A 25,943-nucleotide genomic window follows, 5' to 3' on the forward strand; every position below is an offset into this window, starting at 1 on the left:
GCAAATGGGGGGCGCGAGTTGAGGCCACGCCCCCTTCCGGGCAGCCGGCAGCGGCTGCCCCGCCCCTCCCCCAGTGCCGGCCTATCGCATCGCACCTCCTAATCGCTACCGAAAGATAAAGCCACCGAACTACGTGATGCGTCTTAAGCGGTTTCCTTTAATAGGAAGTGATGCTTTATTCTACCTTGTGCTTCTGAAGCAAACATTTGTGTTCCAAAAATATACAGTGTACACATTCTGTAGCTATAGATACAAACATTTACAAAGAGATGGACAGGCTGGAGTGGATTTGCGTGAAAAACTGTATGGCTTTCCATCTGGCCCCACCGCCCAGAGCACGACTGTGCTGCTCTCAGTGTGCCAAACAGGCAGGGGCTACTGACAAACACCCCGCTGCACCCCGCTGAGAGATGTACTGAGCACGGTGCTTGTATCAAATACCGTGGGTCAAAAGGGTCGCCGCATGCTCCAGAGGGTTCGACTCGCTTGCCTTTTTCCACTCCCTCCCTTCATCCATGTGGTGCTCTCATATCCTCAGCCCACATTCAGAGTAACTGCTATCCTCCCCCTGGAGTCTTCTCTGCTCCCAGAGGTGGAGCCCTCCTGCAGGCACTGCCCAGCTTCCCAACGAAGAGGAAAACTTGGCTCTGGAGACGGTTGCTTTTCTCTGCAAGGCTTCCTCAGACCAAGGGAAGCCATCACCTTCTGCAGTCTGAGCACGTTAGCGGATAGGCCTGTAGGGGAACGTCATTCCTGGTATGAACGTTTGTACGGGGTGAGCTGGGAGAGCAGGGTGAGCTGGGAGAGCGGGGTGAGCACCGTGTGCAGGGTAACCCAGAGGGGGGGTGTGGATGTGAGGATAGAATCCTGGAGGCAGAGCGCTGTGGGCCGGTTGCTGTACAGGTCCTGAGATGACCAGCTGCAAAAGGCTGCAGAGAGAAGTGCAGACAGTTGTGTTACTTTGAGAAGGCAAACTAGCTGCAAGCAAGCTCATTTTCACTTTGTGAGCACTCTTCAAGTGGACACTGCTTTCTGCTGAAAGTGTCTTATTAAAAAACACCGCTGTGAGCAGAAATGATGTCATTTCCACTAAAGGCAACTTTTGAGTATTTTGAGTATTTTTCCTTTTGAGTATTATTCCTTTTTCTGTAATCCTCACAGGTTAACAAGACAGGGAACACCAAGCTGGGTGCAGCTTCCCACAGCATGGGCACCACCAGGCTTTTGCAAGGGGAGATTCTACCTCTGAGCATGTTCAGCTACTACTAAGAAAAGATCAGAGGTTTGCTAAGGGTGAGAGGTGAGAAACAAAGTACAGTTAAGCTCTGGTTTGGTTGAAACCATGGGGGAGTTAGGAGAATGGGATAAGTTTGGGATAGGTTCCACACTGTCATTTTGTTCTCCCTTCTGTTCATTTGGTTTAATGCAGGTTGGGTAAAAACATCTCTATAAAGGGAGTCACGGAACCCTCCTCAAGCATCCAGGGGAAAAACAACCATCACCCTTAACCTGATACTAAGCTGTGTCTGAACAAAGGCCAGCTTCCAGACAGCAAGTACAAATTTTTAAAGGAGGTTTTGTCTCAACAGCTCTCAAGTATGTGTCTCAGGTACTTGAGACACGGGTACAGGAAGGTCTCTTACTTGTTGTGTGGTAGCCTGGAGCACACGGTTCTCAAGTCATCTGAAAGAGAACAGAGTACAGATCAACAAGGGTCAAGCAGAAACGAGAGCAACTTTCTTTGTAAGGTCAGGTTACTGGAAAAGCTCCACAATCCCATTCTCAAAACAGTAAGATATCTGTAAGAGAGAAAATGTTTCTCTATTTCTTCAGTTCTTGCCTCAGCTTTTTCTGCTTCACACTTCATTCTGTGTTCTACTTTGAACCTTCACTACCACACAGGAAACAATTTCACCTGAAGGCAGCCCAAGCCTTAGCACTGCACACATAGCAGGCCTGACACAGCTCTGCCCAGCTCCTGCCACCAGGAACCTGCAGCCAAGGGAGATGGCAGGTCCCAGCTCACTGTGCTTACAGCCAGCCCTGCCTCTACCCTTTGAAATACGAGATGCTGCTGACCTCCCAGGATAACAGAAGAGCTCAAGCATTTGAAAACAGTTCAGGCAAGATGACGTTCAGACATACAGTGCCAAGAACTGGGAATCTGAATGATCTGACCACAGGAACACATCTATCAATAAGTAACTAAGACAGCTAATACAAGGTGTGACTGCTCCGTGAATACAGTGCTTACAATGTCAAATGCATTGAGTCAAAGGGCAGGAAAAGAACTGGTTTTCAAAACAGGAAAGACAGACAAAAGCCACATTAACAGGCTTCTTCAATAACTTTGACTTAAAATGCACAGACTGTAATACTGTGTCACTGAAGAACTGAAGACCCAGAAGTTCCAGATAAACTGTCTTAATTTGTTTTTCTCATCCCTTGTTTAACACATGAACCTCATGGCAATCTACTTCACAGTCTCTCCTCCAGCAAGTAAACTCAGAGAAGACCAATTGAAAAACAACTCAAGAGTGCTTTTTAACTAGGTACAAGTAATCCCTGGCCCCAGACTGCGTGGGGAAGTACACAGCTTTCCTGGAAAGCAGTTATACAGACAGGATCAAGCTCTGCCCACGCTCTCAGCTAAAGCAAGCCTCACATTCACAGATGCAGAGTCAATACTGTGCCTCATCCTCTGGTGAAGGAGCAACCTTTGACTGACATTCAGCTGCATGCTCATCAGCACTGCACGGCTTCCCATCAGTTTAGGATTTCAGATCAGGCTTATGCTGCTCTGCAAAACCTCTTTATTTAAACTGCAGAAGTTTCAGTGACTCATGAGGTTACCACCATAAGAAACGGTTTCAATACTTTCTTCCTACTTTAAACACCACGATGTACAAGTGACCCCTGAGCCAGTCAGAAGGCAGCCCAGACTGCTCTCATGAGAAACACAGGAAGAACTGCAGGCTGGAGTCTCTGCTGGAGAGCTAGGCCAAGCAAGACAACTCTAGGCTCCCTCTGGCTCCTGGTCATCACTTTCTGCATTTCACAGCAAGTTTACAAAGCTGGTGGAAAAATAAATTAAGCTTTTAGTGTGCCAACTGGGCACAAGTGCTGCGGTTTCACACGACACATCTGCCCTCCGCTCTCAAAAGCTGGCCCCAGAATTATTTTTCAAAGTAGGGAGAGTTCAGAGAGGGACCAAGATCCAAGCAAAGAACCTCAGCAGGATAAGGTCACGTCCCTCTCATGAAATGGAGGAAAAGAAGCCAAAGCCAGGTTCCTTGGCAGCCCCACTGACCACTTACCTCGGGTGCAGAGGAGCGCTCCTGATGCCATGGCCACTTGCAAAGCCTGAGCCAGTCTGTCCAGAGCCAGTTCAATCTCTTTGGATGCATTGAGAGGATTGAGTTCATCAGACAGCCTGTTAATTTCCTCCACGAGTGGAACCACATGATCAAAGGGTATCAGCCCCAGGCGCCCGTAAAGGTTCTTCTCTGTTAAGTGTCCCTGAAGCATCATAAGAACCTGCAGGACGCTCAGATGCAGTTTTGAATACAGTTGATGGCAATCTCCATCATCTCCTTCAGCCGAGTCCTTGGCAATCTTGCTGGTGGGGTGTCCATTGGAGAGAGAGGCTTTCTTCTTCCTTTTGTAAGCCAAGGGGGCCTTCACACACCAACGGATCAGCCCCGTCAGCGGGGTGAGCTCTAAAAACCCTATGGGCAGGTTGGCTGCAATAGGAGTGTTCAGAAAGGTGATGAGGATCAAGCGGGGGTCTTCGAAGATCCAGGAAACAATCAACTCGAGCAGGTCTGAAGGAGGGATGAGGTCATCTGAAGAAAGGGAAGACGTGGCTCAGTGAGCAGGACGGGACAGCACTCCAATCCTCTCACACATACACACTTTCTGCACTGTCACTACTGCAATTTCAGAGCCTCCCCAAGTCTGCCGCTTTTTCGTGAAGCAATTTTGCCCCTGGGTGACACAACCATCACCTCCTGTTCACCTCAGCTTTTGTTCTGAAAGCACCACATCAACTTTTAACCCTTTCCTCAGCAAAGCTCTTTTTTGTTATTTTCTTTCCAGGCACGCTGCCATTTGTGGACCCAAATCTTGTCCCCAGAACACAGGAGGCTGCCCAGTCACAGGGCAGTCATTGGAAAACAAGATTTCCTTCCTCGTAGCATCAGCAACATCTCAAATCAAGAAATTGAGTAACAATAATAGTAAATAAGAACTTCCTACAACTCCTGCTATTTTTTTTCTGACATTTTTAAAGTTGGATGAGATTTCACATGGTTGCACAAAATTTATATAAAATACTGAGGGAAAATATGCTACAAGCTCTACTTCTAAAAGCCTGCATCTCTCTCTCATCAACATGAAGCTACGGAGAAGAATGAGCAAAACACTTCCTTTATCCATACCAAATAGCATTTACTTTTTTTCTAACACCACGCAGCGTTGGCATTTAGCACATGGTTGTGTGTTGGCCTATCACAAGTTGTCTCACTGGGTAAAAATAAAACAGTCTTCTTTTAGACACATGCATGTTTCTAGACTCTGAGCAACACCGACACGAGACAGGACGTATCAATACGAGGTGATGCACACACAGGAGGTAGGTACACTGTTAACTGCATTTCATATCACTGCTCAAGAGCTTGTGAACATTCAGAACTTGAATTTTCTCCATTTTTGAAAGGAATTTGACTGGCAAACAGACCTGAGTCTATCTGCTGGCTAGCAGACACAGACACAACAGGGAAGAAACACTGCCCAGCCCAAGCAGAAGTGCCCTAATTTCTAATGCTACTCAATCAACGAGGTCTTTTTGTCCTTTGCCCACTATCAGGTGTTACCTGGCTGCTTCTCTGTTACAGACTCTCCCTTCAGTTACTCCTTACTTTCTTCCTCACCCCAGCAACAGTTGAGGTCACAACTCTGAGCTGCTGCCAGCAATAGTTCCATTGTTACAAGCATCTTAAGAATTACTACAGTTAACTGCTCGCAACAGTTAATTTGTGTTGCTTTACACCATACCTCTTGCTCTGTAAGACACAGCCAGGAAATATTTACCTGAGGAGAGGTCATAGAGAGCTGTGACCGCTGTGATGAACTGGCAGCAGAAGCGAGGACTGGCACTGAATATCTGCTTCAGGGTTTGGATGGACCCTGGCACCAAGTTGCAGTAGTCATCAACCAAGGCTCGGGCCAATCTCACACAGAACACCGCAGGAGTTCGCTGCAGGGATGGAAGGTAGCACACCATGAGAAGCAGCTTAAAACAAATCACAGAAAGTTCTATAGAGCTGGCTTTCAGTTCACTCTGCCCAGACACTCCTTGCTCAGAAGCTTTGCTGGTTCAACACCTGCGTTTCCACTTTCCCAAAATCAAAGTGCATATAAATGACCCATTCATAGAGAGAAGTAAAATCTTAACGTGGAAAAGCTCTGTGCAACCCCCACATTGTCTAAGAGCTGCGTTCTTTAAAAATAATCTACAGACTCTTCTGCTGCCCAGGATACATCCCTTCCTCTACCAAGCTCAACAGATGGAACACTGTACACAGATTAGCAAAAGCTCTGCCCTGTGTTGGAGTAAAGGATGGATGTGAGCACAGAGGGTGGTGAGGCACTGGCACAGGTTGCCCAAGGAGGCTGTGGATGCCCCATCCCTGCAGGCATTCGAGGCCAGGCTGGATGTGGCTCTGGGCAGCCTGGGCTGCTGGTTGGCGACCTGCACACAGCAGGGGGTTGGAGCTGGATGAGCGCTGTGCTCCTTTTCAACCCAGGCCATTCTGTGATTCTACGTGAGCACAGAGTGACACATCACAGCGCGACAGAAGCTGCAACAGCCACCTGTCAGTTAAAACCACCATGGAAGAGGAGTTGCCTGCAAGCAGCTGTGACCAACCATGAGGTGGCACCCACTGCCGCACGGCCTTTTGCTCCTTCCCACGGTGATTCGTTCAGCCATAAATCACACCTGCAGCCAGAAGGCAGCACACTCCAGCACGGGCACTCTGCACACAGCCACCGCCATGGAAACCAGCTTTCCCAGTAAAGCCATCCTGTTGTCATCCGCTTTGTTCCCTTGAGGGCTGAAGAGCGATGAGAAAATGATCTGCCGAACCGAATCCTTGGTTTGCTCTTGGAAATAATTGCACATAATCTCAAGGAGCTGAAGTTCCTGAAGCGAAGTCAATCTCTGGAAGGAAACAGAAGCAAAACAGCGAATCGCACTGGGGATTCATGAGAAAAAGAGGGCCGGCCGGGCGGTCACAGCTCGGTGTTCGCCACCACCTCACCAAACCCCGCATCCCCTCAGGCCTCGCGGGGTCGGGCCGCACCTTGGGCGGAGCACCGCGTTCCTTGGGGACCTGGAAGAGGAATTCCTCCAGCAGCTCAGCCGGGCCTTTATCCACCAGAGGCAGCGGAGCGCTCTGCAGCTGGCTGCTGAAGTAGATATCGAGGTGATACAACACCTCCTTAGCGGCGCTCAGCGCGTCCCGCCGGAGCAACGAGTGCCGGATGTCACTCATGGTTCTCTCCCCTCTCCCGGCTCTGCGCGGCCTTCTCGTCAATGCGCATGCGCGCAACCGTGGGGGAGCTACGGAAGCTCGCAGGGACCAAAAGAGGTCGAAGGCGTTCCGCGCGTCCCTCGCTCTGCAGCGCCCTCTGTTGGTGGGGCTGCGCGCTGCACCCTCATGCTGTGGGTGGCGAGTGTCACTCACTGTGCTGTTTTGGCCACTGGTCCCTGTCCCCAGGGCCCCCCCCGCGGCCTATAGGCCGCGGGGGGGGCCCTGGGGATAGGGAACCGTGGCAGAAACTGGAGTGCATGCCCCATCCCACAGCACAGAGCACCAAGTTGAAACCACCAAGGTGCATAAAACAACCCCCAGCAGGCTGCAAGTGGTCATTTCCCCTATGTTGTCCACCTGGGGTGCACTGCAATCCGGTGCTCTCAGTGTTTCACAGCTGCTGGCATTGATTGAAAAAGCTATTTATTTATTTTTTCACTGAACAGACCTTTGTTTCCATGAAAAAACGCCATATGGAGCCCGAGGCCTTGCACGCTTGTTGGCTGGGCTGTTGGCAAAGCCAGCACAGCCCTCCTTATAAATACAGGTGTCACACCTCCTTCCCCTTCCAGTGACCAGGGGACGGCTCCACAGGTACGTCACGCTCCTGAGGATCTCCCTGCAAAGCCATTTTCTGCAGCTCAGGTGAGTTTTGCTTTGTGCAAAGGCTGCAGCTCACAGGCATCGCCTGAGCATCTGCGTGCATGCATACATCCGCAGGTGCCTCACCCGTGGGGGCATTGCCATATCATAGCATTACCAGGAATTGGAGCATTAGAATCTTAAGCATTTGCCATTGTAGCAAGGAAAGAAAAATGGGAAAACTGAGTGTTTTCATCAGACTGGTTGCTCCGGCCACTAAAACAAGCCTGGGGGGCCACAAAGCTGGGGTTGTTTCCCAGTCCTACCAGCAGATCCCATTGCTGCTCCAGGTGCTCAGGGCACACAGGCTTGGCCACAGTTCAGATCTGATCGTGTTGGAAGGACGTAGTGAAACATTACCCCAACCGCTTTTCCTGTGGATGGGGGCTGCTGTGTGGCATTGGAGCAGATCCTATAGTGCTCTCCTGGGTGCAGACAGGGCAGGAGCAGTGCAGTTGACATGGTAGCCCCAGGTGCAGAGAGATGTCAGGGTGCAGGGGGCCCTTGCCCACTCCAGAGAAGGATGCTGCTGGCATGCAGGAGTGCTGGGGGCATGCATCCCTCACTCTGCTCCAGCACAGCTGCTATAGGGTCTTTTGGATACCTGGACACACCTGAGGAGCAATGAGAGAGGCACAAACTGAGATGCCCCCTTCCAGGTGGGTCATGGAGAGCAGGCGAGCTCGTGAGCACCTGCGTGGCAGTGGCTGTGTCCGTGCATAGCTCAGTGACCTAAAGATCTGCAGCACAGCACAGGGAAACAGCTCTAAAGGAGGTCTTTCCAGCACATAAAATGCCCAGAAAAGCCCTGATCTGCACCTGTGCTCAGGGCCGAGGAGGGCTCCAGCTGGGCCAACACCTCCTGCTCCCACAGCACTTGTCACCAGGCCCAGAGAGGTGTCTGTGAGTGAAGGAGCAGCTGCTCTGAGTCACCTGGAATGGCATTTGTTCCTGTGCCAGAGTTATCAGCTCAGGCTCTGCAGGAGATCTGGGCTGCCTGCAGGAGGATGGGCAGCACTGGGACAGCAGGATGGGGCCCCATATGAGCAGGGACAAGGTCTCATTCCCCTGGTTCATTCCCTGCTCCTTTGCATGCAGGATGGCAGCCCCAAAGCTGGTGCTGGAGCTGCTGACTGCGGCACTGCTGCTGCATGCAGCCGCCACACTGAGGATCAGTGCCTTCAACATCAAGACGTTTGGAGACAGCAAGATGTCCAACCAGACCATTGCAGACTTCATTGTCTCTGTGAGTGCTGGGGGAGAGGAGCAGCACTGGCTGTGCTCTGTCCCTGGGATGTATTTGGCTTGGGGCAGCCAGGCACTTGTCCGTCTGTGTGAGCATACATTCATGCATGCATCCACGCCTCCATCCATCTGTGCTTCTATCCATGCATTTTCCACGTCTCCACCTACCCTCCTACCTGCTGCTCTCCAATCCCCATCTCCAGCCCAGGCTGTCTCCATTCTCACTGGTCTCTGCCTAAGCACAGGAACTGCTCGATGCCACCCGGGCACCTCATAGCAGCTTATGACTAATATGCTGCTGGCATGATGGCTGCTAGAGAGCTGGTGTTGGAGGCCCCTGTGTCCCTCTATGGACCTCCAAGCCAGGTGGATCCTTCTCACGGCTCTCTGTTCCCCAGTGGCACCACATGAGCAGCTCCCAGCCATGAGTGAGCAGCTCCCAGCTTGTTCCTGCAGATCCTGGTGGAGTACGACATCACCTTGGTGCAGGAAGTGAGGGATTCTGACCTGAGCTCGGTGAATAAGCTGATGTCCCAGCTCAACAGGTGACCCTGATGGCACTGGGTGCCGGGTGCCAGCAAATGAGTGCTGGGGCAGAGCCTGGGCAGCATCTTGCACTGCAACACCTCCAGCATGGCCAGAGAGATCCTCCCTCACTGTCTCCACGTTTTCCTCCCAGCGCATCATCGTACCCCTACAGCTTTTTGAGCAGCATCCCCCTGGGTCGGAACAGCTACAAGGAGCAGTACGTCTTTATCTATAGGTAAGGGATGCCACCAGTGTCCCCCTGCCAACTGCTGTCCCATCCTGGAGGGAGCTGCACCTTCCCACTCTCCTCCTTCAGGTCGGACATTGTCTCTGTGCTGGAAAGCTACTACTATGATGATGGCTGCGAGTCCTGTGGGACAGACATCTTCAGCAGGGAGCCCTTCATCGTGAAGTTCTCCTCTCCCACCACGCGTGAGCAGAGCCTCCACATGGTGGCTGTGTTACTGTTCCCACTGACACTGCTGCCCCCAGCCCCATCAGCCCGACTGCTGGCCTATGGGGCTGCCTGAACCCATCATAGGGTCCCCACTGTGGTCACTCATTGCTGCAGGGACTTCTCCCATCTGAAGGTGCCCCAGGGTTTTCCCACATTGTCCCATCTTCCATCACCTCACAGCTTCCATCACAGTGCGCTTTCATACACTCCCATCTCTCCTCCACCTCCTGCCTCCTTCCCAAAACCACGAGAGCTTGGGAAAAAGGAGAGCAACAGAGCTCAGAGGCTGCCCTGGCTCCATGCCCGGGGGCTGACAGCTGTGTCCTTGTCAGAGGTGGACGAATTTGTCATCGTGCCCCTGCACGCAGAGCCCAGCAATGCCCCAGCTGAGATCGATGCACTTGCTGACGTCTACACGGATGTCATCGACAAGTGGGCAACCAATGTAAGTGGCACTGAGATGTCCCTGCTCCTTCCCTGGGACGCAGGAGGGCTGTAGCACATCCCAGCAGCCATCCATAGATAGATGCATCTCATGGAAGACCTTGTGTGTTGGAATGACCCTGTTGGAGTGGGTGCCACCCCACAGTGTGTGGGCATAGAGATGGCATAGAGCTGCAGGCTGGCTCCAATGCACTCTCTGCCACAGAGAGCTGGATGGGTCCTGCTGCCCTGTGTGAGTCTGGGGAGCCATTGCTGCCCTGTAATGTCCTTTCCTAGCCTATAGGCATGGCTGAAAGGCTCTGGAGGGCTGCCACGCCAGATATATGGCCACAAAACCCCACTGACTCTTGGGGCAACCCGAGATCAGGGCTCACCGGTGGGCATTGGACCTGTGAGCAGCCATGCTGTGGGCACCAGGGCCACGAGCCAGGCTCAGCGCAGTGCTGCCCTGCAGAACATCTTCTTCATGGGTGACTTCAACGCTGACTGCTCCTACGTGACCGCGGAGCAGTGGCCCTCCATCCGCCTGCGCTCCCTGAGCTCCTGCGAGTGGCTCATCCCCGACAGCGCCGACACCACCGTCACCAGCACCGACTGCGCCTACGACCGGTGGGTGGCACAACAGTGGGCACGGGGACTGCCATGGGAGCAGCAGGTGCTGACCCCCCCATTGCCCTGACAGCATCGTTGCTTGTGGCTCTGAGCTGCGCCAAGCGATTGAGTATGGCTCTGCTAAAGTCAACAACTTCCAGGAGACTTTGCGTATCCAGAACAAGGATGTGAGTGAAGGGGCAGGGGCTGGGTGATGGCAGGGGCCTGCTGAGGGGCTGATGGTTTCACCTGGTGCTATGTTAATCCAATCCACAAAGCCTCTGTGAGTAAGCACAGGCATCCAAAAGTGGCCCTCTTGCCACCTGTGCACCATTGCAAAGCAACATTTGGGGTCTGGTCAGCAGAACCTTTGAGCCCCAGCTGGATGCAGCAAGGAGACCAGATCTGGGCAAGCAAAGCCACCCCTCTGCTTTCCCTGCACTCAGGCTTTGGCCATCAGTGACCATTTCCCAGTGGAGGTGACGCTGAAGGCCCGCTGAGACCTGCGCCAACAGCCAGCGGCGAGGAGTCCACGCGCCACCAGCTCCAACAAAGCTCTGTGACCATTTGATTTGCTGCGTGCTGCCTTTGCAAGGAGCCAGCCCTCGGGGATCCTTCCACTGTGGGATGCCCTCAGCTTGCATTAAAATGATGTCATGTGCAGCCCTTGTGCTCTGGAGACAGACTTAGGCTCAATTGGTGGCAGGGTGCCGCTCCCACACGAGTGCCATCAGTGAGCTCACATCCCCATGATCACACACCCCATAAGCACCATCCTGTGTGCGTGCTGTGCACCCCCACCTGCCCACTGATGCACACACTCCCTCTCATACACACTCCTCCATATGCACATTATCCCATGTGCACACAAACACACTCCCTTGCACACATCCTGCCCTGCAAACCCCACCATCTCCTGTGTGTCCCAGAGCAGCCCCACGCATGTGCCTTCGCTCCCATCCTATAGGACTCATTTCCACTTTTCCACACCACATTTTGGGGACACACCCAAGGGCATGAGGGTGCTCAGCAAAGGAACACCCCTAGGGAACAACCATGTGGTCAGCGGGATGCTCAGGGTGCTCACCCATTTGCCTCCATCTCCTGTCCAAAGCTCAGCAACCCCCTCCTTTGTGGCATCCCTGTCATGGACCCAAGATGAGAACATCAGGCCCTGTGGGTGGGAAGGGCAGCTCCTATCTGAGCAAGTAAGAAAGCAGGCTGCTGGGAAAGGCCTGGGAGGGTTCAGGCAGGACCTGTCACTCTTGCTGAGTCGCGTGACGCAAGCAGCTTTTCCTACATCATGGGGCCACATCCTGCTGGAGCCCTCCTGGCTGCAGGGTGTCTGATGGGTGCTGGTGATGATGGTGGCAGGTGGTGGAGGATGTGAGTCAGCTCCCACTCAGTGGTGCGGTGCCTTCCCGGGGGTTTCAGTGCTTTCTCACAGTTTCAGTACCTTCCCAGGTGTTTTGATACCTTCCCAGCGTTTCAGTGTCTCCCTAAGGGTTTCAGTGCCTTCCTGGGGGTTTCAGTACCTGTGGATGAAGAGTCCCAAACTGGATGTTTCATGCCCTGTAGGACCCTGCATGCCCCAGCAGCCCCGCTGCAAGGGAGGGCCATGCCTTGGAGCATCAGTCCCAGAGGAGAAAGAGGAAACGCTTCTCCCAAAGGAACTGGGCCACACGCTGCCTGCAGGGATGGTGCAAAGCCTGAGCTTAGCAATCCTGCAGGAACGCAAAGGTGTATGCGAGGGCACCGGACTCACCCCGTGACTGATGGTGAGGATGCCATACCAGTGGTGTGTGCAACAGCCTGACGAGTCCCGGCATGATGAGGTGACCTCCCTAGCTGCCAGCTCTGTCCCCTGACCCTCTGGGATGGGGTGTGTGCACGGGGACCCTGGGATATGGTCCCAGCCATGTTGCAGCCTCACCAGTGGGACTGGGTCGGCACCACACCTTGGACTGCATTGAGTCAAGAGCAGGGCTGCTTTGTGCAACCAATGGAATTGCTTTGGGTGCCCAATGGAGCTGCTTGAGGACACCTGCAGGGTTGCTTTGGGTGACCAGTGGGGTGATTCTGGCTGACCACTGCAGCTGCTCCAGGCATCTGTGGCTCACCCCTTGCACAGAGGCCCGTCGTGCCACTGAAGATCCAACCGGCTTGACCCGAATGCCCTGCCGTTTCCTTCTGTTCCTTCTAATTACATGTCTGAATCACTTGCATTAAGGCCATCCCCTCCAGTCACCTGCCTTCCCCCTCCCCCCATGGCATAGTGCTGGGCTGGGGGCACTGCCAGCTACCCACCCCAGCTGCATACCTCGAGCTCCCCATATTCCCCACTGGGCTGCCCCACTGCCCCACTCCTCCCCAGCCCCTTCTTGGTGTTGAGCTCAGAGATGCTGACGCTGGCCCCACCCTGCCCCTGTGCGGGTTTTGGTTTCCCAATGTAGGAAGGAGCCCAAACCTGTGCCAAAACACCCACGGGGGTGTCCGACTCATCCTGCTTTTCCAGCATCTCAGCTGGGAATAAAACAGCCCGCCTGCTGCCGCCAGGGCAGAAGTGCTGCGTGCTCACACGGTAAGGATGGAGCTGGGGCTCAGTGCCTTTCAGGGCTGCGATGTAATGGGCTGGGAGCCAGGTACCTGTGGTGTGGGCACTCACTGTGGTTCATTCACAGAACTGGAGGAACCAGGGTCTGCTGGAATTAGGAGTAGCTCCCGTATCTTCCAAGCCTGATGAGCGACGCAATTCCAGCACAGAAAGCAACCGGCTTTGGGGAGCAGCATGGAAGAGATGAAGGGGGTCTGTGGCTGAGTTTAAGGATGCAGAATAGCAGTGCAAGGTCTGGAGGGGACTGCGAGCAAACAGAAGGATGCAATACATTCTGGGGTGCAGGCAGAGAGGGAAGGAGCCTGTAGTTGGAGCAGGAGAGCGTCATGGGGAGCAGGGCTAGGAGCTCCCAGAGCTCACAAGTGATGGGTAGAGGCGCTCCTAGGCAGAATGAGCTTTGTCTTCCTCTGGAATTTGTGGCAGCCCACCTGCTGGCTTGGTATCCAACAGGGCACAGCAGTTGAGAAGGACCTACGTGGATTTTTTCACTCTATCCCCATATGCGAAGCCCTTTCCAAGCCCAGAATAAAGCCTGGCTCCTGTCGTTGAATCCCGTGGCTCAGAATCCCTCCTGGCAGAATGGGGACCGTGGTGCTGGCACTGTCCCTGCTGAGTACAGCTCTCCTGTGCCCAGCCACCGCCGTGCTGCGCATCGGTGCCTTCAACATCCAGGCATTTGGGGACAGCAAGATGTCTGATGAGAGCGTGGCAGGTGTCATCATCAATGTGAGTACAGCCGGTGCTGCGTGGAGCACGTGGGGATGGGCTGTGTGCAGGGACAGAGCTCAAACACAGCCCCTGTGCTGGAGCTGCTTGGGGACACGGTGGTGGCTGGAACATTGTCCCAGTGCCAGCCACCTCAGTGCCAGGCTTCCTCTCACCATCACCACTGCAGATCCTGCGCCGCTACGATGTTGTGCTGGTGCAGGAGGTGCGTGACTCTGATCTCAGCGCTGTCACCGAGCTTCTGGAGCAGCTCAACAGGTACGAGAGGGGCTGGGGCTCTGGGGCTGAAGCCGCTGGGGTTAAAATGCTGGCACTGCGCATGGAAAATGAAGCTGCTTGAGCAATAAAAGGAAAACAAAAGAAATTCTGTTGAAAGACAGTTGGTTTTCTGGAAGAGGAATAAGAGGAAATTGTTGTAGCTTCACAGAAGGAAATGGGAAGGAGCAGCTGAGGTGCCTGCGGGCAGCTTGGAGCCTGCTGGGTGTCATGCGGTGCTTCACCCTGGGGGCACAGGGGTGCCAATGGGGCAAAACCCTTGTGAAGGCTGAGGTCACACCTGAACACAGAAGGCTGAAAGGAATTATAACTCTGGCACACTGAATCTGGAAAATGCAATGGGACAGGGGAAAACTGAGGCTGAGGATGAAGTCCACAAGGCTGGGGCTTAGCCTGGCAAAATGTGACAAATCAGCTTCAAAGCAGATGGGGAGTGGTGGAGGTGGCTGTGCTCTGAGGTGCAGAGCTCTGCACAGCCAAGGGTGCCACAGGGATGGGGTACTCCACTGGTGGGACTCAGTGCTGAGCGAGGCTGTGGCAGAGATGAGTGCTCCCAAGCAGGTATGCCCGGCCCATGTCCTCACCCCTTTGGTTCCCTCCAGCATCACCACAAAGCTAGCGTGGCAGCAAGGGTGACGCCAGGACCTGCAGGCTCCAGGCTGCCAATTAATTTAGCTTAGATGCAAATGAAGATGGAGAGTATCCCTGCAGAGAAATTGTTGGCAGGGGTCAGACCTGCACCCTGCTGCTGTACAGGGAGAATGGAGCTCGTGGCTGGGGATGGCAGGTGCCTCAGGGCTGCGGTGCCCATGAGGCTGGCAGAGCTAGGGTCATCCCAGGGCTGTGCCAGCACCATGCCAGCTGTGCAACTGCCCTCCATTTGCATGCCTGCAGTGTGTCCTCATCCCCATATGACTACGAGATCAGCGGGCCCCTGGGACGGGACAACTACAAGGAGATGTACCTCTTCATCTACAGGTAACGGGGTGGGCATGCTGCTGTTCCCCTTGGCCTGTTGCAGAGGGGACACAGGGGTCCCATGTCACCGGATGGAGTTCAGGACAGCAAAGCCACTACGGCAGGGCTGAGGCAGGGGCCATGCTGGTGGGCCGTGCTGAGCCCGGGGTCACCGTCCCCTCATCCCACAGAACAGACGTCGTGTCGGTGGTGGACACCTATCAGTACGAGGATCCACAGGACATCTTCAGCCGAGAGCCGTTCATCCTCAGGGTGTCAGCACCCCGCAGCAGTGAGCAGCGTGGGGCGGGGGACGGCTCCTCAGCCTGAATGAGGATGGGTGAGCAGGCTGCTGTTCCTCTCCACACAGAAGCGGGGGAGTTTGTGATGGTGCCATTGCACTCAGCCCCGCATGATGCTGTTGCTGAGATCGATGCCCTCTACGATGTCTACCTGGCTGTGGTCAACAAGTGGGGGACAGATGTGAGTGCCCCAGCAGCACCATCCCCGCTATGGCCCCGTCTCCTTCCAGGGGAGGAAGGGATGGCCACAAAGCTGGGCTCGGGGCCAGGCTCTGGGGGTGGATAGCTGAGCCCCCGCATCGCCCTTTCCGCAGAACATCATGTTCCTGGGGGACTTCAATGCTGACTGCAGCTACGTGAAGCAGAGCGACTGGGCCTCCATCCGCCTGCGCAGCAGCGATGTCTTCAAGTGGCTGATCCCAGACAGCGCTGACTCCACCGTGGGGAAGTCAGACTGTGCCTATGACAGGTGGGTGCTGCCGTGGCTCCGTGCCACAGGGCCCCACAGAGGCTTCTGTGGAAGCAGCGCCCACTGCGTGCTGTTCCCTTGCAGGATTGTGGTGTGCGGAGCCAAGCTGAAGCGGAGTATCATGCCAAACTCAGCCGCTGTGTACAATTTCCAGCACGCTTTCCAGCTGGAGCAGGAAGAGGTGAGCAGGGATCATCAGCAGGACTCAGTGTCTGCTGTGCACGGAGCTCTTTGGGACAGCATAGCTGAGCTGCCCCAGGTGCAGCAAACACAACCTGGTACCACAAGGCTGCCAGTGTTTGGGATTTGGCAGCCTGGGCCCAGCCGTGTGGCTGCTGCGCTTCTGAGCCGGCACAAATGCAGGGTGAAGCAGCGTCGGCAGCCCCAGGTGGCTCAGCCATGGCTGCAGGTACAGCAGAGAAGGCATGCAGCCCTCACCTAAGGCGTACAGCTGTCCTCACAGCCAGCCAACAGGAGGCTGAGCATGCTAGGAGATGCATGCAAGAACACGTGAGGGGGATTTGGGGATTACTGCCCATCCCTGTGAGAAGAGAGATGTATGGGGCGTTTCTGTGGCTTTCATGGGCAGAAATGGGCATGGCAGGGGCAGAACTCCATGACTCCCAGGCTGGGGACATCCCGTCCACATCCAGCAGCCACAAAGATCCCACATAGCGATGACAGCCACCCCAAGGCCCCATCAGTACTGTGAGGGGCACAGGGCTCACACAACTCTGGTGTTACACCTCCCTGCCTCCTGTCTTCCTGCAGGCCCTGGCAGTCAGCGACCATTACCCTGTCGAGGTGAAGCTGATGGCTTGAGTTCCTCCTGCTGCCACAGACAACAACCCAGATCTGGCTCCCACCAAACCCCATGAAGACGCTCTCTGCAGCCCCATCCATGAGCCCTGTATGTGGGATGCTCCTGAGCCTGCTCTGGAGAAGAGCTGTGGACAGGCCCCCATCCCATGGCTTGTGGCAGAGCCCTCCCAGTCCAGCAGGAGCCAGGAAGCAAGCAGTGACTGCAGACACGCTTGGGAACGAAGCACACATCTCCCACATCATCAAATGCTTTATTGACAAACAATTAGTAGTTGGACAGGAGGAAGGATACCCAAGGACATGTAGGCTTGATCTACAGTGTTGTCAAGGCTCTCTCTGCTTGTTCCTCGGGTGAGCTGAGCCAACAGCTCCCCCTGCCCTCAGGAAGGCAGCAGTGGTGACAGGCACACTCAGGGGACTAACAGGAGGGGGTGGTTGTGGTGGCCACAGAGCAGGCAGCATCTCACCCATCACTCACACTGCAGACGGCTTCGCTGTGAAAGTCTACAAATAATGCAGTGCTTCTGAGGGTCACAAAAGCTCCTGGGACCGGGCCACTGCTGGCTGCTCCTCAGCTCTTCTTTTTCTTCAGCATCTCCATGTACATTGAAAGGGACTTCTGGATGGAGTCTTTCGAGACGAAGTTGACAAAGTTCTGAATGTCTTCCTCCCGGTGAGCTAGCATGTGGTCCAGCACTGCCTTCCTCATCATGGTCTTGGTGAGCTGACGGGCATGGTCTGTGGAGAGGACAGTGAGCATGCAGAGCGGGCATGGTCCCCAGCAGCCAGCTCTCTCTCACTGTCATCATGTGCTGCTGCCTCCAAAGCACAGGTAGCATGCATTGGAGGGCTCTTTAAAAAAGCATGGGAAGGGGCAGGAAAACTCAGCTGTCTGGAACCTCACCTGGATACATTCTCATGCAATAAAATTCTGATCTCTAATCTACTTGGAAATGACTGATCTACTGGGACACATCAGAAAAAGCAGTGCAACTTCTTCCTCCCTGTGCCCTCTAGAGCCCAACCCTCACACTGTTACACATTACTGAGATCAGGACAGCAGCAGCTGAACAAAATCATCTGTTTTTGGAAACTCAACTGGCTTGACGTGTTCCCAACTGCTTCAGCCTCTAGAAAATATTCTGCACATGCCAAACATCCCACACAAAAGCCATCAGCACTGTCCCCAAAGGTTCATCCCTGCTGCACACACTGGACTCTGCCTGCCATCCCAGCCATAGGCTGCACAATTCAGCATGGAAATGGGGATGCTGCTGGAGCACTGCTGCCTGCTGGAGCTGACTGAGGACTTCAGCATGCATCTGGTCACGCACACCATGCAGGTGTAAATCTCCTTCATGATACTGCACATATCAGTGAATTGAGAGTGAAAATCACATACCCAGGACCCAAAATTACTTTAGCACCTGCCTACTATGGACATTTACAACCAGATAAACCCTTGCTGGCTCTGACTGAGTCACGAACAGCACTGCCTGCCACTTACACCTTCACTTCACATGGGAGCCCCGCACACCAGCTCCTGTCCCCCCCACACCCACACCCAATTGCTGCCCCGAGGGCAGCAGCAGCAGCAGGAGGTGCCTCCCTTACCAGGCAGAGCCAGCCACTGTGCCACAACAGTCACAGCCTTCTCCTGCAGCTTCTCCTCTGGCACCACCTCGTCCACAAGGCCGATCCGATGGGCCTCAGGCACAGGGTGCAGCAAGCCCAGCTGGAGGGAGCGTTCAGCAACTCGGTGCCCCACAGCATTCACAAATGTGTCCTTAAACCTAGGAGAGATGGCAGGAAAAGCTTTTGCAGGTGCACAGGAAAGCATGCTCCCAGCACTGGTTTCAGTATAGATTGCATAGTCAGAACTGAGGCACTGCACCCTCCAACTGCAATTACCAAGAACTCTGTCAGGAAGAATGCAAAGCTAAATCCCAGTGGCAAATTAAAGCTTATTAAAACCTTTTTGATCTCTTTTTAGGGACCTCTCTGTGACACTAGACATGAAAGACATTGGCATACCAGAAGGGAGCCACAATGCCCAGCTGGGCTTCGTTCAGGCCGATGACATATTTGGGGTTCTCCACCATGATTCTGTAGTCACACGACAAGGCAATGAGACATCCTCCAGCTGGGCTGGATCCCTGGCAAGGAGAAGGAAGCAGCGAGTTCAGGTCAGCCCTCATGCTCCAGCTGTGAGTGCTCATGCACCCTCAGCAGCCTCTCTGTTTTCTCCATGACAGGGAAGACACAGGGACAGAGCTGCCAAGGACAACACAGATGTCTCCCCAAGGCTCCAATCACCTGACTCAAAACTGCCACTAAAGATGTCTGATATGCTTTATACTTTCATTTTTAGTGCTCTTTGTTTCTGAAAATCTAAGTAACTGCTCTGCTCCCACTGAGTTTCACTCTTTAATTCAGAGACTCCTCCAGAGAAAACACTGCTTGGGTTGCAAAACCTGCAGAGATTTGTTATGGCACTTTCTTATGAGCCTGTGACCCTCACTGCCATCTAAACGATTTCAATTTCAACCACAATTCAGTGCCTGCTTAGCCCTCACAGGATGCCTGCGGAAAGCTGGTCAGAGATCCAGTCATCTTCAAAGATAGACAGACACAGAGCCACGAGCAAAGCAGTACTGCACTGAAAAATGAAAACAAGATGCTGACTGGATAACATATTTAGGAACACTGCAATTCAAAGAGTATTTCCCTGCTGGCACACAGTTCTGGCAGGAGGACAAAGCAGACAGAAAGGAAGAAGACAAGAATATGCCTCACTGCCCAGCTTCCAAAGCACTGCTGTCCAAAGGGCGGAGGCCAATTATTTGCAGTACTGCACAGCTCCCACCCAATCTCCTCCCCTCCAGCTACAAAGGCAGTGCAACAGCCAGGCAAACAAGACCAGACAACTCCCATGAGTCTCATCTGTGCAAAAGAAACACTATGCACGTGACAGGCACTCTAAAGATTAGCAAGCAACTTCTTGGGGCTGAGACTGGCTCTTGCTGCACAAAACAGTGTCTGTGGTATTTAGGTCTGAGCCCCTGTTAGCCAGACATGAGTGCAGTGTGAGCTCCCCATCACCCAAATGCTGCTGCATCTCAGCATCATGTGCAGCATTACCTGGAGACTGCGATGCCCCCCACTCCCAAGCATTCCCATACCCCGGTGCAGCAGACCTGCACATCCCAACACTGTATTTGTTTCAGCAAGTGACAAGACTGGTTTGGGGGCTGTCCCTGCACACACAACAACATTACACAGCAAGCAGCAGAGCACACAGAGCAGCCACGAAAGCAAATATAAAGGACTTGCATTGATTGCAGCGACTGTCACCATGTTGGAGCCGTACAGCCGGAGCCACATCTCCTGCACAGCTCTCCAGAACTCAGCATAGTGCTCTGTGCTCTTCCCACACATCTCCATGATGTCCAGGCCAGATGAGAAGACTCTGGGGATGGTCTGGAACCAAGAAAACACAAATATCACCCAGAGGCAAAGCGTCCTGCAGCACACTGCCATCCCAGGGCAGCATGTACCGAGGTGATGATCAGGGCCCGGCAGGCCCGGTCGTTCTCCAGCTTCTCCAGACTTATGCAGAACTCAGTGAGGAAGTCCAGGCTGAGGCTGTTGACTGGAGGGCTCTTGAACTTCATCGTGGCTACACCTGAGCCATGGTAAACACAGAGGCATCAGAAACCCCACAGCAGAGCAGCACATACCACTCCTATGCCTGTTGTGCTCAGAATTCCTTCTGAGCCTTTTTGCTTTCCCACTCTACTCAGATCCTATCTTTTCTCCCCCTGGTTCTTCAGGCCTGCAGCCCTTCACCCCTCCCAGACAGGACAGCCCTGCCCCAGAGGCCTTCCCAAGGGTCTGAGCCCAGGGCAGGCCCAACAGGAGGGGCCCAATAGCCAAAGGAGACCCTGGGAAACATCAAGCAGAGGGTACACGGCCCCGCGACAGCTACACCTGGCTGCCAGGGCACAGAAATCCCAACAGCTGCTCCCTGGAGGACAGCTTGCTTCTGCTGGGTACACAAAGCAGGGACCCTATGGAAGCTGGGATCTGCACATGGCACACAGCTTCACCAAGTGCCACACCTGGTGACATCTCTGTCCCCACACTCTTCTCTCTGCTGGCCTTATATGGCTGAAGGCAGAACGTATGGGGCTCTGGTGGCTCTCCGTGCCCAGGGCTGCATGGTGGGGCTCAGTGGGGTGATGTGACGCTGTACCTGAAGTCGTGTCCAGCTCCACCAGGATCTTGTTGTTGCTGAAGGCACGGCGCTGGGTGGAAAGGAGGCCGGGGGGCTGCCAGGCAGCTTGACTCCAAACCTGTGGGCTGCTGCGGGGAAACAGCACACCTGGGGGACAGGGGTATGAGGGCAGACAGGGAGAGAGGCACAGGGACACCATGAGCACTGTGAGGGGGCACGGGGACACCGTGACACACTGTGGGGGGATACGGGGACACTGCAGTGCACAGAAGGGTGACATGGGAGGAACAGGGAGACGGCACACCTTGGTGCAGTGACATGGGGACACCCGAACACGTGGTGGGGGTGATCGGGGCACCCTGACCCCTACAAGGAGACATGCGACAATCCTGACACGCTGACAGCGGCCATGTGGGGACATGGAGGAACCCGACCCAGCGAGAGGGCACAAGTGTACTCTATTATGTATAGAAAAGGGCCGCGGGGGGACACGGGGCTCCAGATCACCCCCCGTGGGGCAAAGTCCGTGGGGATGCTCCCTCTCGGACCGGCAGCAGGGGACGCGAGAACTCAATACCGTCGATAGCACAGCCGTGAGGGGAGCACCTGATCGAGCGATCCGACGGCCAAGGGTCAGCGCTGCCGCCGCCATGTTCTCCGGGAAGGCCAAGCAGACACGGAGCGGCCCCAAGCTTCACAGCCCCGCCCTGGAGCCCGGCAGCCCCTTTCCTTGGCGCTGAAAGCCACGCCCCCAGCCTTTAAGCCACGCCCCCATCCCTTAAGGCAAGCCAGCGTTGGGACCACGCCCTGGTCCCTTAGCCACGCCCCCCGGCTCTGAAGCCCCGCCCCCAGCCGACCGCGCGGCACTGAAGTGCTGCCGCCCCGTGGTGGCGGGCGTGAGTCCCAATGCCGTGCTGGGCTACGCTATGCTGCGCTGTGTCCTCCTGCACCATCACACCTGCGCCATCCTGCACTGCTCTGGACTGCCCTGGACTGCACCAGCCTGCACTAAGCTGCACTGTGTTGTCCTGCACTGTCCTGTCCTGCCTTCACCATCCTGCACTACTCTACCTCGTTTAGTGCTGCATCGTGCTCTGCCTGCTTGCTCCACCTGCTCTGCAGACCCCAAACCTCCCCCACCCTGCTGCCCTCTGGGTTCTGCCTTGCACATCTGAGCCTGGTGCGGCTACATCCCGTGGCAGTGTCCCCGTGGAGGTCCTTGCAGGCACAGCTCAGTCTTTGGGCAGCAGGGCTCTGGTAGCTCCAGGGCTGCAGAACCATCCACATTGGGGCAGAATGGCCAGGGGCAGCTCCTCCGGTGGGAGCTGTGAGGCTGCACCAGCACCTCTTGTAAACTTCATCACAGTGGAGGCCATTCCAGGGAGCAGCACAGGACCTGGGGCTGCGGGCAGACTGCATTCGGCAGCAGCATGGCGGGTTCAGTGCTGCCTCTCTGTCACCCTGCAGGGCAGCTTGTCTGATGCAGGGGCTGGGAACAGGGTGGGGTGGACTGTCACTGTGGTTCATCCATGGAACTGGAGGAACTGGAATCTGCTGAAATTAGGAGAAGATTCTGCACCTTCTAAGCCTGATGAGTGGTGCAGTCCCAGCACAGAAAGCAACCAGCTTGGGGGATCAGTATGGGAGAGATGGTGAAGGCGGTCTGTGCGAACCAGGGAATGACTAACCAGTCAGTCTGATCTCAATGCCAGGAAAGGTTACAGAACAGACTATCTTGAGTAGGATCATTCAGTGTGCGTGGGACAGCTGGGGGATCAGGCTCAGCAAGCAGGGGTTCCTGAAAGGCAGGTCCTGCTTCATCAATCTCATCTATTTCAGAACAGCAAAGCTGAGCTGCCCCAGGTGCAGCAAAGACAATCTGGCACTCATGACTGGGGGTTAAGGGTGGGCAGGGAGAGGGGCATAGGGACACCATGAGCATTGTAGGGGGGCATGGGGACACTGTGACCCACGTTGGGGGGGTGACATGAAGACACTGCAGTGCACAGAATTGGGACGTGGAGGGAACAGGGACTCGCCAACCCCTGGGTGCATTCCAACGCACACTGAGGGAATATGTGTGACAACCCTGACACTGATGGGGGCTGTGCAAAGACATGGAGGAACCCGACGCAGGGAGAGGGGACATGAGGACCCCGCAACATACCGAAAGGGGTCGTGTGGTGACATGGGGTCATAGGGCACTCTCCTGCTTGGACCAACAGCAGGGGACACGGGACGTGGGGACTCACCATCCTGCAGGAGAGCGCACCTGACAGAGTGATCCGGCGGGCGAGGGTCACCACTGCTGCCATCATCTCCCGGTGGGTCAATGGGACGCGCCGCAGCCCCGGGATCCTGACGGTGCCGTCGCACCACCTGGCGCCGGAGCCCCGAACCTTGGTGATTAATCCCCGCCCTCTGGCTCCGAAGCCACGCCCATTGTCGCACAAGCCCCGCCCCTTGGCGCTGAAGCCCCGCCCCCAGGTGGCCGCGCGGTGCGCACGTGCTGCCGCCCCGTGGTGGCATATAGCGAAGTGCACGGCGATGTCCTGAGCCCTCTTGTCCTGTCCTGTACCGTCCTGCACTGCACTGACTGCACCGTCCTGTTTATGCCATCCCGCCTGCGCCATTCTGCACTTTTTCATGCTGTCCTGTACTGCTCTGGGCTGCACCAGCCTGCACTAACCTGCACTGTGTTGTCCTGCTCAGCATCCTGCGCTGCCCTGCTTGTTTGCCCTGTAGGTTCTCTATTGCTGCATAAGCCCAAACCTCCTCCCCACCATACTGTCCTCTGGGTTGTGCCTTGCACACCTGGGCCCAACGGGGGCACTTCTGCCAGGAATGTCTCTATGGCTGCCCCTGTGGGCGCAGCTCAGTCCCTGGGCGGCAGGGTTCTGGCAGCTCCAGGGCTGCAGGAACAGCCACGTTGGAGAAGGATGGCTGGGGGCAGCTCCTGGCTTCAGTGGCTGTGAGGCTGCGCCAGCACCTCCTGCAAACCTCATCACAGTGGAAACCATCTCAGGAAGCAGCACCAGAGGCTGGAACTGGAGCTGCGGGCAGACAGCATTCGGCAGCAGCATGGCGAGGTCAGTGCTGCCCCTCTGCCTGCTGCTCTCTGCCACCCTGCAGGGCAGTTTGTCCGATGCCCCAGGGCTCACGGCCCGCAGTCTCCCTCTGCTGTGGCGGCTGCGGCAGCTGGAGGAGCAGGTGGGTGCTGGGCAGCCTGGGGGGCGCAGCAAAGCAGGGCCCATCCCCATGGCATCCTTCACACCACTCCATTGCAGTTTCACCGGTTCCAGGAGGTGACGCTGAGCCATCTCCAGAGCATTGCCAGGAACTACAACATCTCCTACAATATCGACAGCCGCTTTCGGTCACTGGCAGAGCAGGCAGAGGCAGCCGACGCAGCTCGGGCTGCCCTGGGCTCTGAGCTGGCCCGCCTGGCTGTTGTCAGTCGGCAGCTGCAGCGCAGAGTAAGGAGGCTGGAAGGGCGAGCCCAGAGCCCCCGTGCTGAGCCACAAAGCCTGCAGGATGCAGTGCGCAGCCAGCAGGAGCTGCAGCATTCAGTGTCCCTCAGTACTCTCAGCTCTCGACCCCTCAAGGTGAGGCAGCAGCAGCGTCAGTGGGAGCAAAGGCAACTGGTGCTGGTGGAGACTGGACCCAGTAGAATGCCCGGGGAGGACGCCGAGCCCCTTGGTGACACCAAAGCTGTCACAGCAGTGCTGTCCGCTTCAGCCACTGGCCCCCAGGAGCAGCTCCCGGCCCTCCAACAGCTGGAGACAGGTGGGTGCAGGTCCCTTACCTGACCAGTGGAACGGGAGGGTGGTCTGGTCCTGGTGCTGACAGGTATCAGAGCTCTCTGTGACACAGCTTTGCCTTCGGTTCCATTTTAAAATATGGGGCTCCACGCAAGTCCTGTAGTGAGGGTTGCAGGGATTGCACAGCCCACTGTGAAGCCCTAGGGACATCTGTCCTTGTAGCTGTGACTGAGTGCTGCTTTCCCTCCCCAGTGTGCAGGGTGGGCTCCGTGCTGCTGTTCTCCAACAACTCAGCCAACAACGGTGCTGTGCTCCAGCCGAAGCTGCATGTGGGGCTGCGGGAGCTGTCATTGTGCACCTGGCTGCTCACCCCAGCCCCTCACCTCGGCACGGTCCTGTCCTACACCAGTGAGGCCGAGGGCAGCAAGCTGGCCCTGCATGGAGTCCACCCTGGGTCTGCACATTTTGTTATCGGGGACACAGAGTTTCGGCAGCTCTCAGTTACACCACTCCTGGATGGCAAGTGGCACCACCTCTGCCTTACCTGGTCATCCAGCTATGGCCAGTACCGTTTATATGTGGACAGGAGGCTGCTGGCTGCTGGCTCTGGCTTCCAGCAGGGCTATGTGGTTCCTGCTGGGGGCTCACTGATGCTGGGCCAGCAGCAATCTCACAGTGGGGACTTTGTGCCCTTTCTGGGCCAGCTGGCTGGCCTGGCCCTCTGGAGCAGGGCTCTGCTGCCTGGGGAGGTGGCCAGCATGGCTACTGGGCAGGGGCTGCCCCATGGGCCCCTCCTGACGCTGGCTAATGCCACCCTGCAGGGTGAGGTACGCAGGGGGAGGTGTGCCTGCCTCCAGAACTGCCCATGATGGCTGAGGGAAAGTGCCGGTTCCTAGAGCTCATGGTGGCTTGTAGTGCCTGGGCAGTGTGAGCTGCATCCCCTGGGTGATGGGACACAGGCAGCAGGCTGCCTCACAGCCAGGGTGGTTGTGTTCCTGGGGAGCTGTGGGCAGGCCGTGGGGGGGCACCAGGCAGAAGTCTGCTCCTCCACATCTCCAGTTCCTGCCCCCAAGAGCACATATAGCCTCATTATTCCTATTAAAGTGCTTTAGAGAGAGAGGAAATGGCATCTATTTTTGGTCTTGCTTTTCACTGCAGCACTCGGTGCCGCTCACAGCCCTGCTGGGTGCAGCATCCCACAGCAAGCTGTACAGAATTCAGTTTCAGGCGGGTTTTAACGTACAGCGGCGCTCCCTGAAACCCGCACGGCTCCCTG

The 25,943-nt window shown here is 55.5% G+C and overlaps 5 protein-coding genes across 5 annotated transcripts; 3 read left to right on the forward strand and 2 right to left on the reverse strand.

The window, feature by feature from the left end:
* Positions 1-134: 134 nt before the first annotated feature.
* INTS15 (integrator complex subunit 15) lies at positions 135-6,601 on the reverse strand. Its single transcript, XM_052680195.1, has 6 exons — positions 6,366-6,601; positions 6,002-6,223; positions 5,092-5,257; positions 3,318-3,845; positions 1,644-1,683; positions 135-929 (listed from the first exon to the last, which is right to left on the reverse strand). The coding sequence occupies exons 1-6, from the start codon at positions 6,555-6,557 to the stop codon at positions 722-724; spliced, it is 1,356 nt and encodes a 451-aa protein (XP_052536155.1). The 5' UTR covers positions 6,558-6,601; the 3' UTR covers positions 135-721.
* A 496-nt stretch (positions 6,602-7,097) lies between these two features.
* On the forward strand, positions 7,098-11,224 carry LOC128079021 (deoxyribonuclease-1). The gene is made up of 9 exons (XM_052679851.1): positions 7,098-7,241; positions 8,337-8,484; positions 8,940-9,028; positions 9,163-9,246; positions 9,328-9,443; positions 9,801-9,913; positions 10,367-10,521; positions 10,595-10,691; positions 10,950-11,224. The coding sequence occupies exons 2-9, from the start codon at positions 8,338-8,340 to the stop codon at positions 11,001-11,003; spliced, it is 855 nt and encodes a 284-aa protein (XP_052535811.1). The 5' UTR covers positions 7,098-7,241; position 8,337; the 3' UTR covers positions 11,004-11,224.
* A 2,472-nt stretch (positions 11,225-13,696) lies between these two features.
* On the forward strand, positions 13,697-16,669 carry LOC128079136 (deoxyribonuclease-1-like 2). Its single transcript, XM_052680089.1, has 8 exons — positions 13,697-13,843; positions 14,013-14,101; positions 15,014-15,097; positions 15,268-15,368; positions 15,447-15,559; positions 15,693-15,847; positions 15,932-16,028; positions 16,619-16,669. The coding sequence occupies exons 1-8, from the start codon at positions 13,697-13,699 to the stop codon at positions 16,667-16,669; spliced, it is 837 nt and encodes a 278-aa protein (XP_052536049.1).
* Positions 16,670-16,901: 232 nt separating this feature from the next.
* On the reverse strand, positions 16,902-21,646 carry ECI1 (enoyl-CoA delta isomerase 1). The gene is made up of 7 exons (XM_052680196.1): positions 21,513-21,646; positions 20,925-21,053; positions 20,227-20,354; positions 20,003-20,149; positions 18,704-18,825; positions 18,284-18,462; positions 16,902-17,407 (listed from the first exon to the last, which is right to left on the reverse strand). Exons 1-7 carry the CDS (start codon positions 21,556-21,558, stop codon positions 17,241-17,243), a joined length of 918 nt encoding a protein of 305 aa, XP_052536156.1. The 5' UTR covers positions 21,559-21,646; the 3' UTR covers positions 16,902-17,240.
* A 2,341-nt stretch (positions 21,647-23,987) lies between these two features.
* PTX4 (pentraxin 4) lies at positions 23,988-25,536 on the forward strand. Its single transcript, XM_052680357.1, has 3 exons — positions 23,988-24,116; positions 24,194-24,692; positions 24,920-25,536. Exons 1-3 carry the CDS (start codon positions 23,988-23,990, stop codon positions 25,534-25,536), a joined length of 1,245 nt encoding a protein of 414 aa, XP_052536317.1.
* Positions 25,537-25,943: the final 407 nt, after the last annotated feature.

Source organism: Tympanuchus pallidicinctus, unplaced genomic scaffold (genome assembly GCF_026119805.1).
Source record: "Tympanuchus pallidicinctus isolate F22 unplaced genomic scaffold, pur_lepc_1.0 scaffold18, whole genome shotgun sequence".
In the NCBI taxonomy this organism is placed as follows: domain Eukaryota; kingdom Metazoa; phylum Chordata; class Aves; order Galliformes; family Phasianidae; genus Tympanuchus; species Tympanuchus pallidicinctus.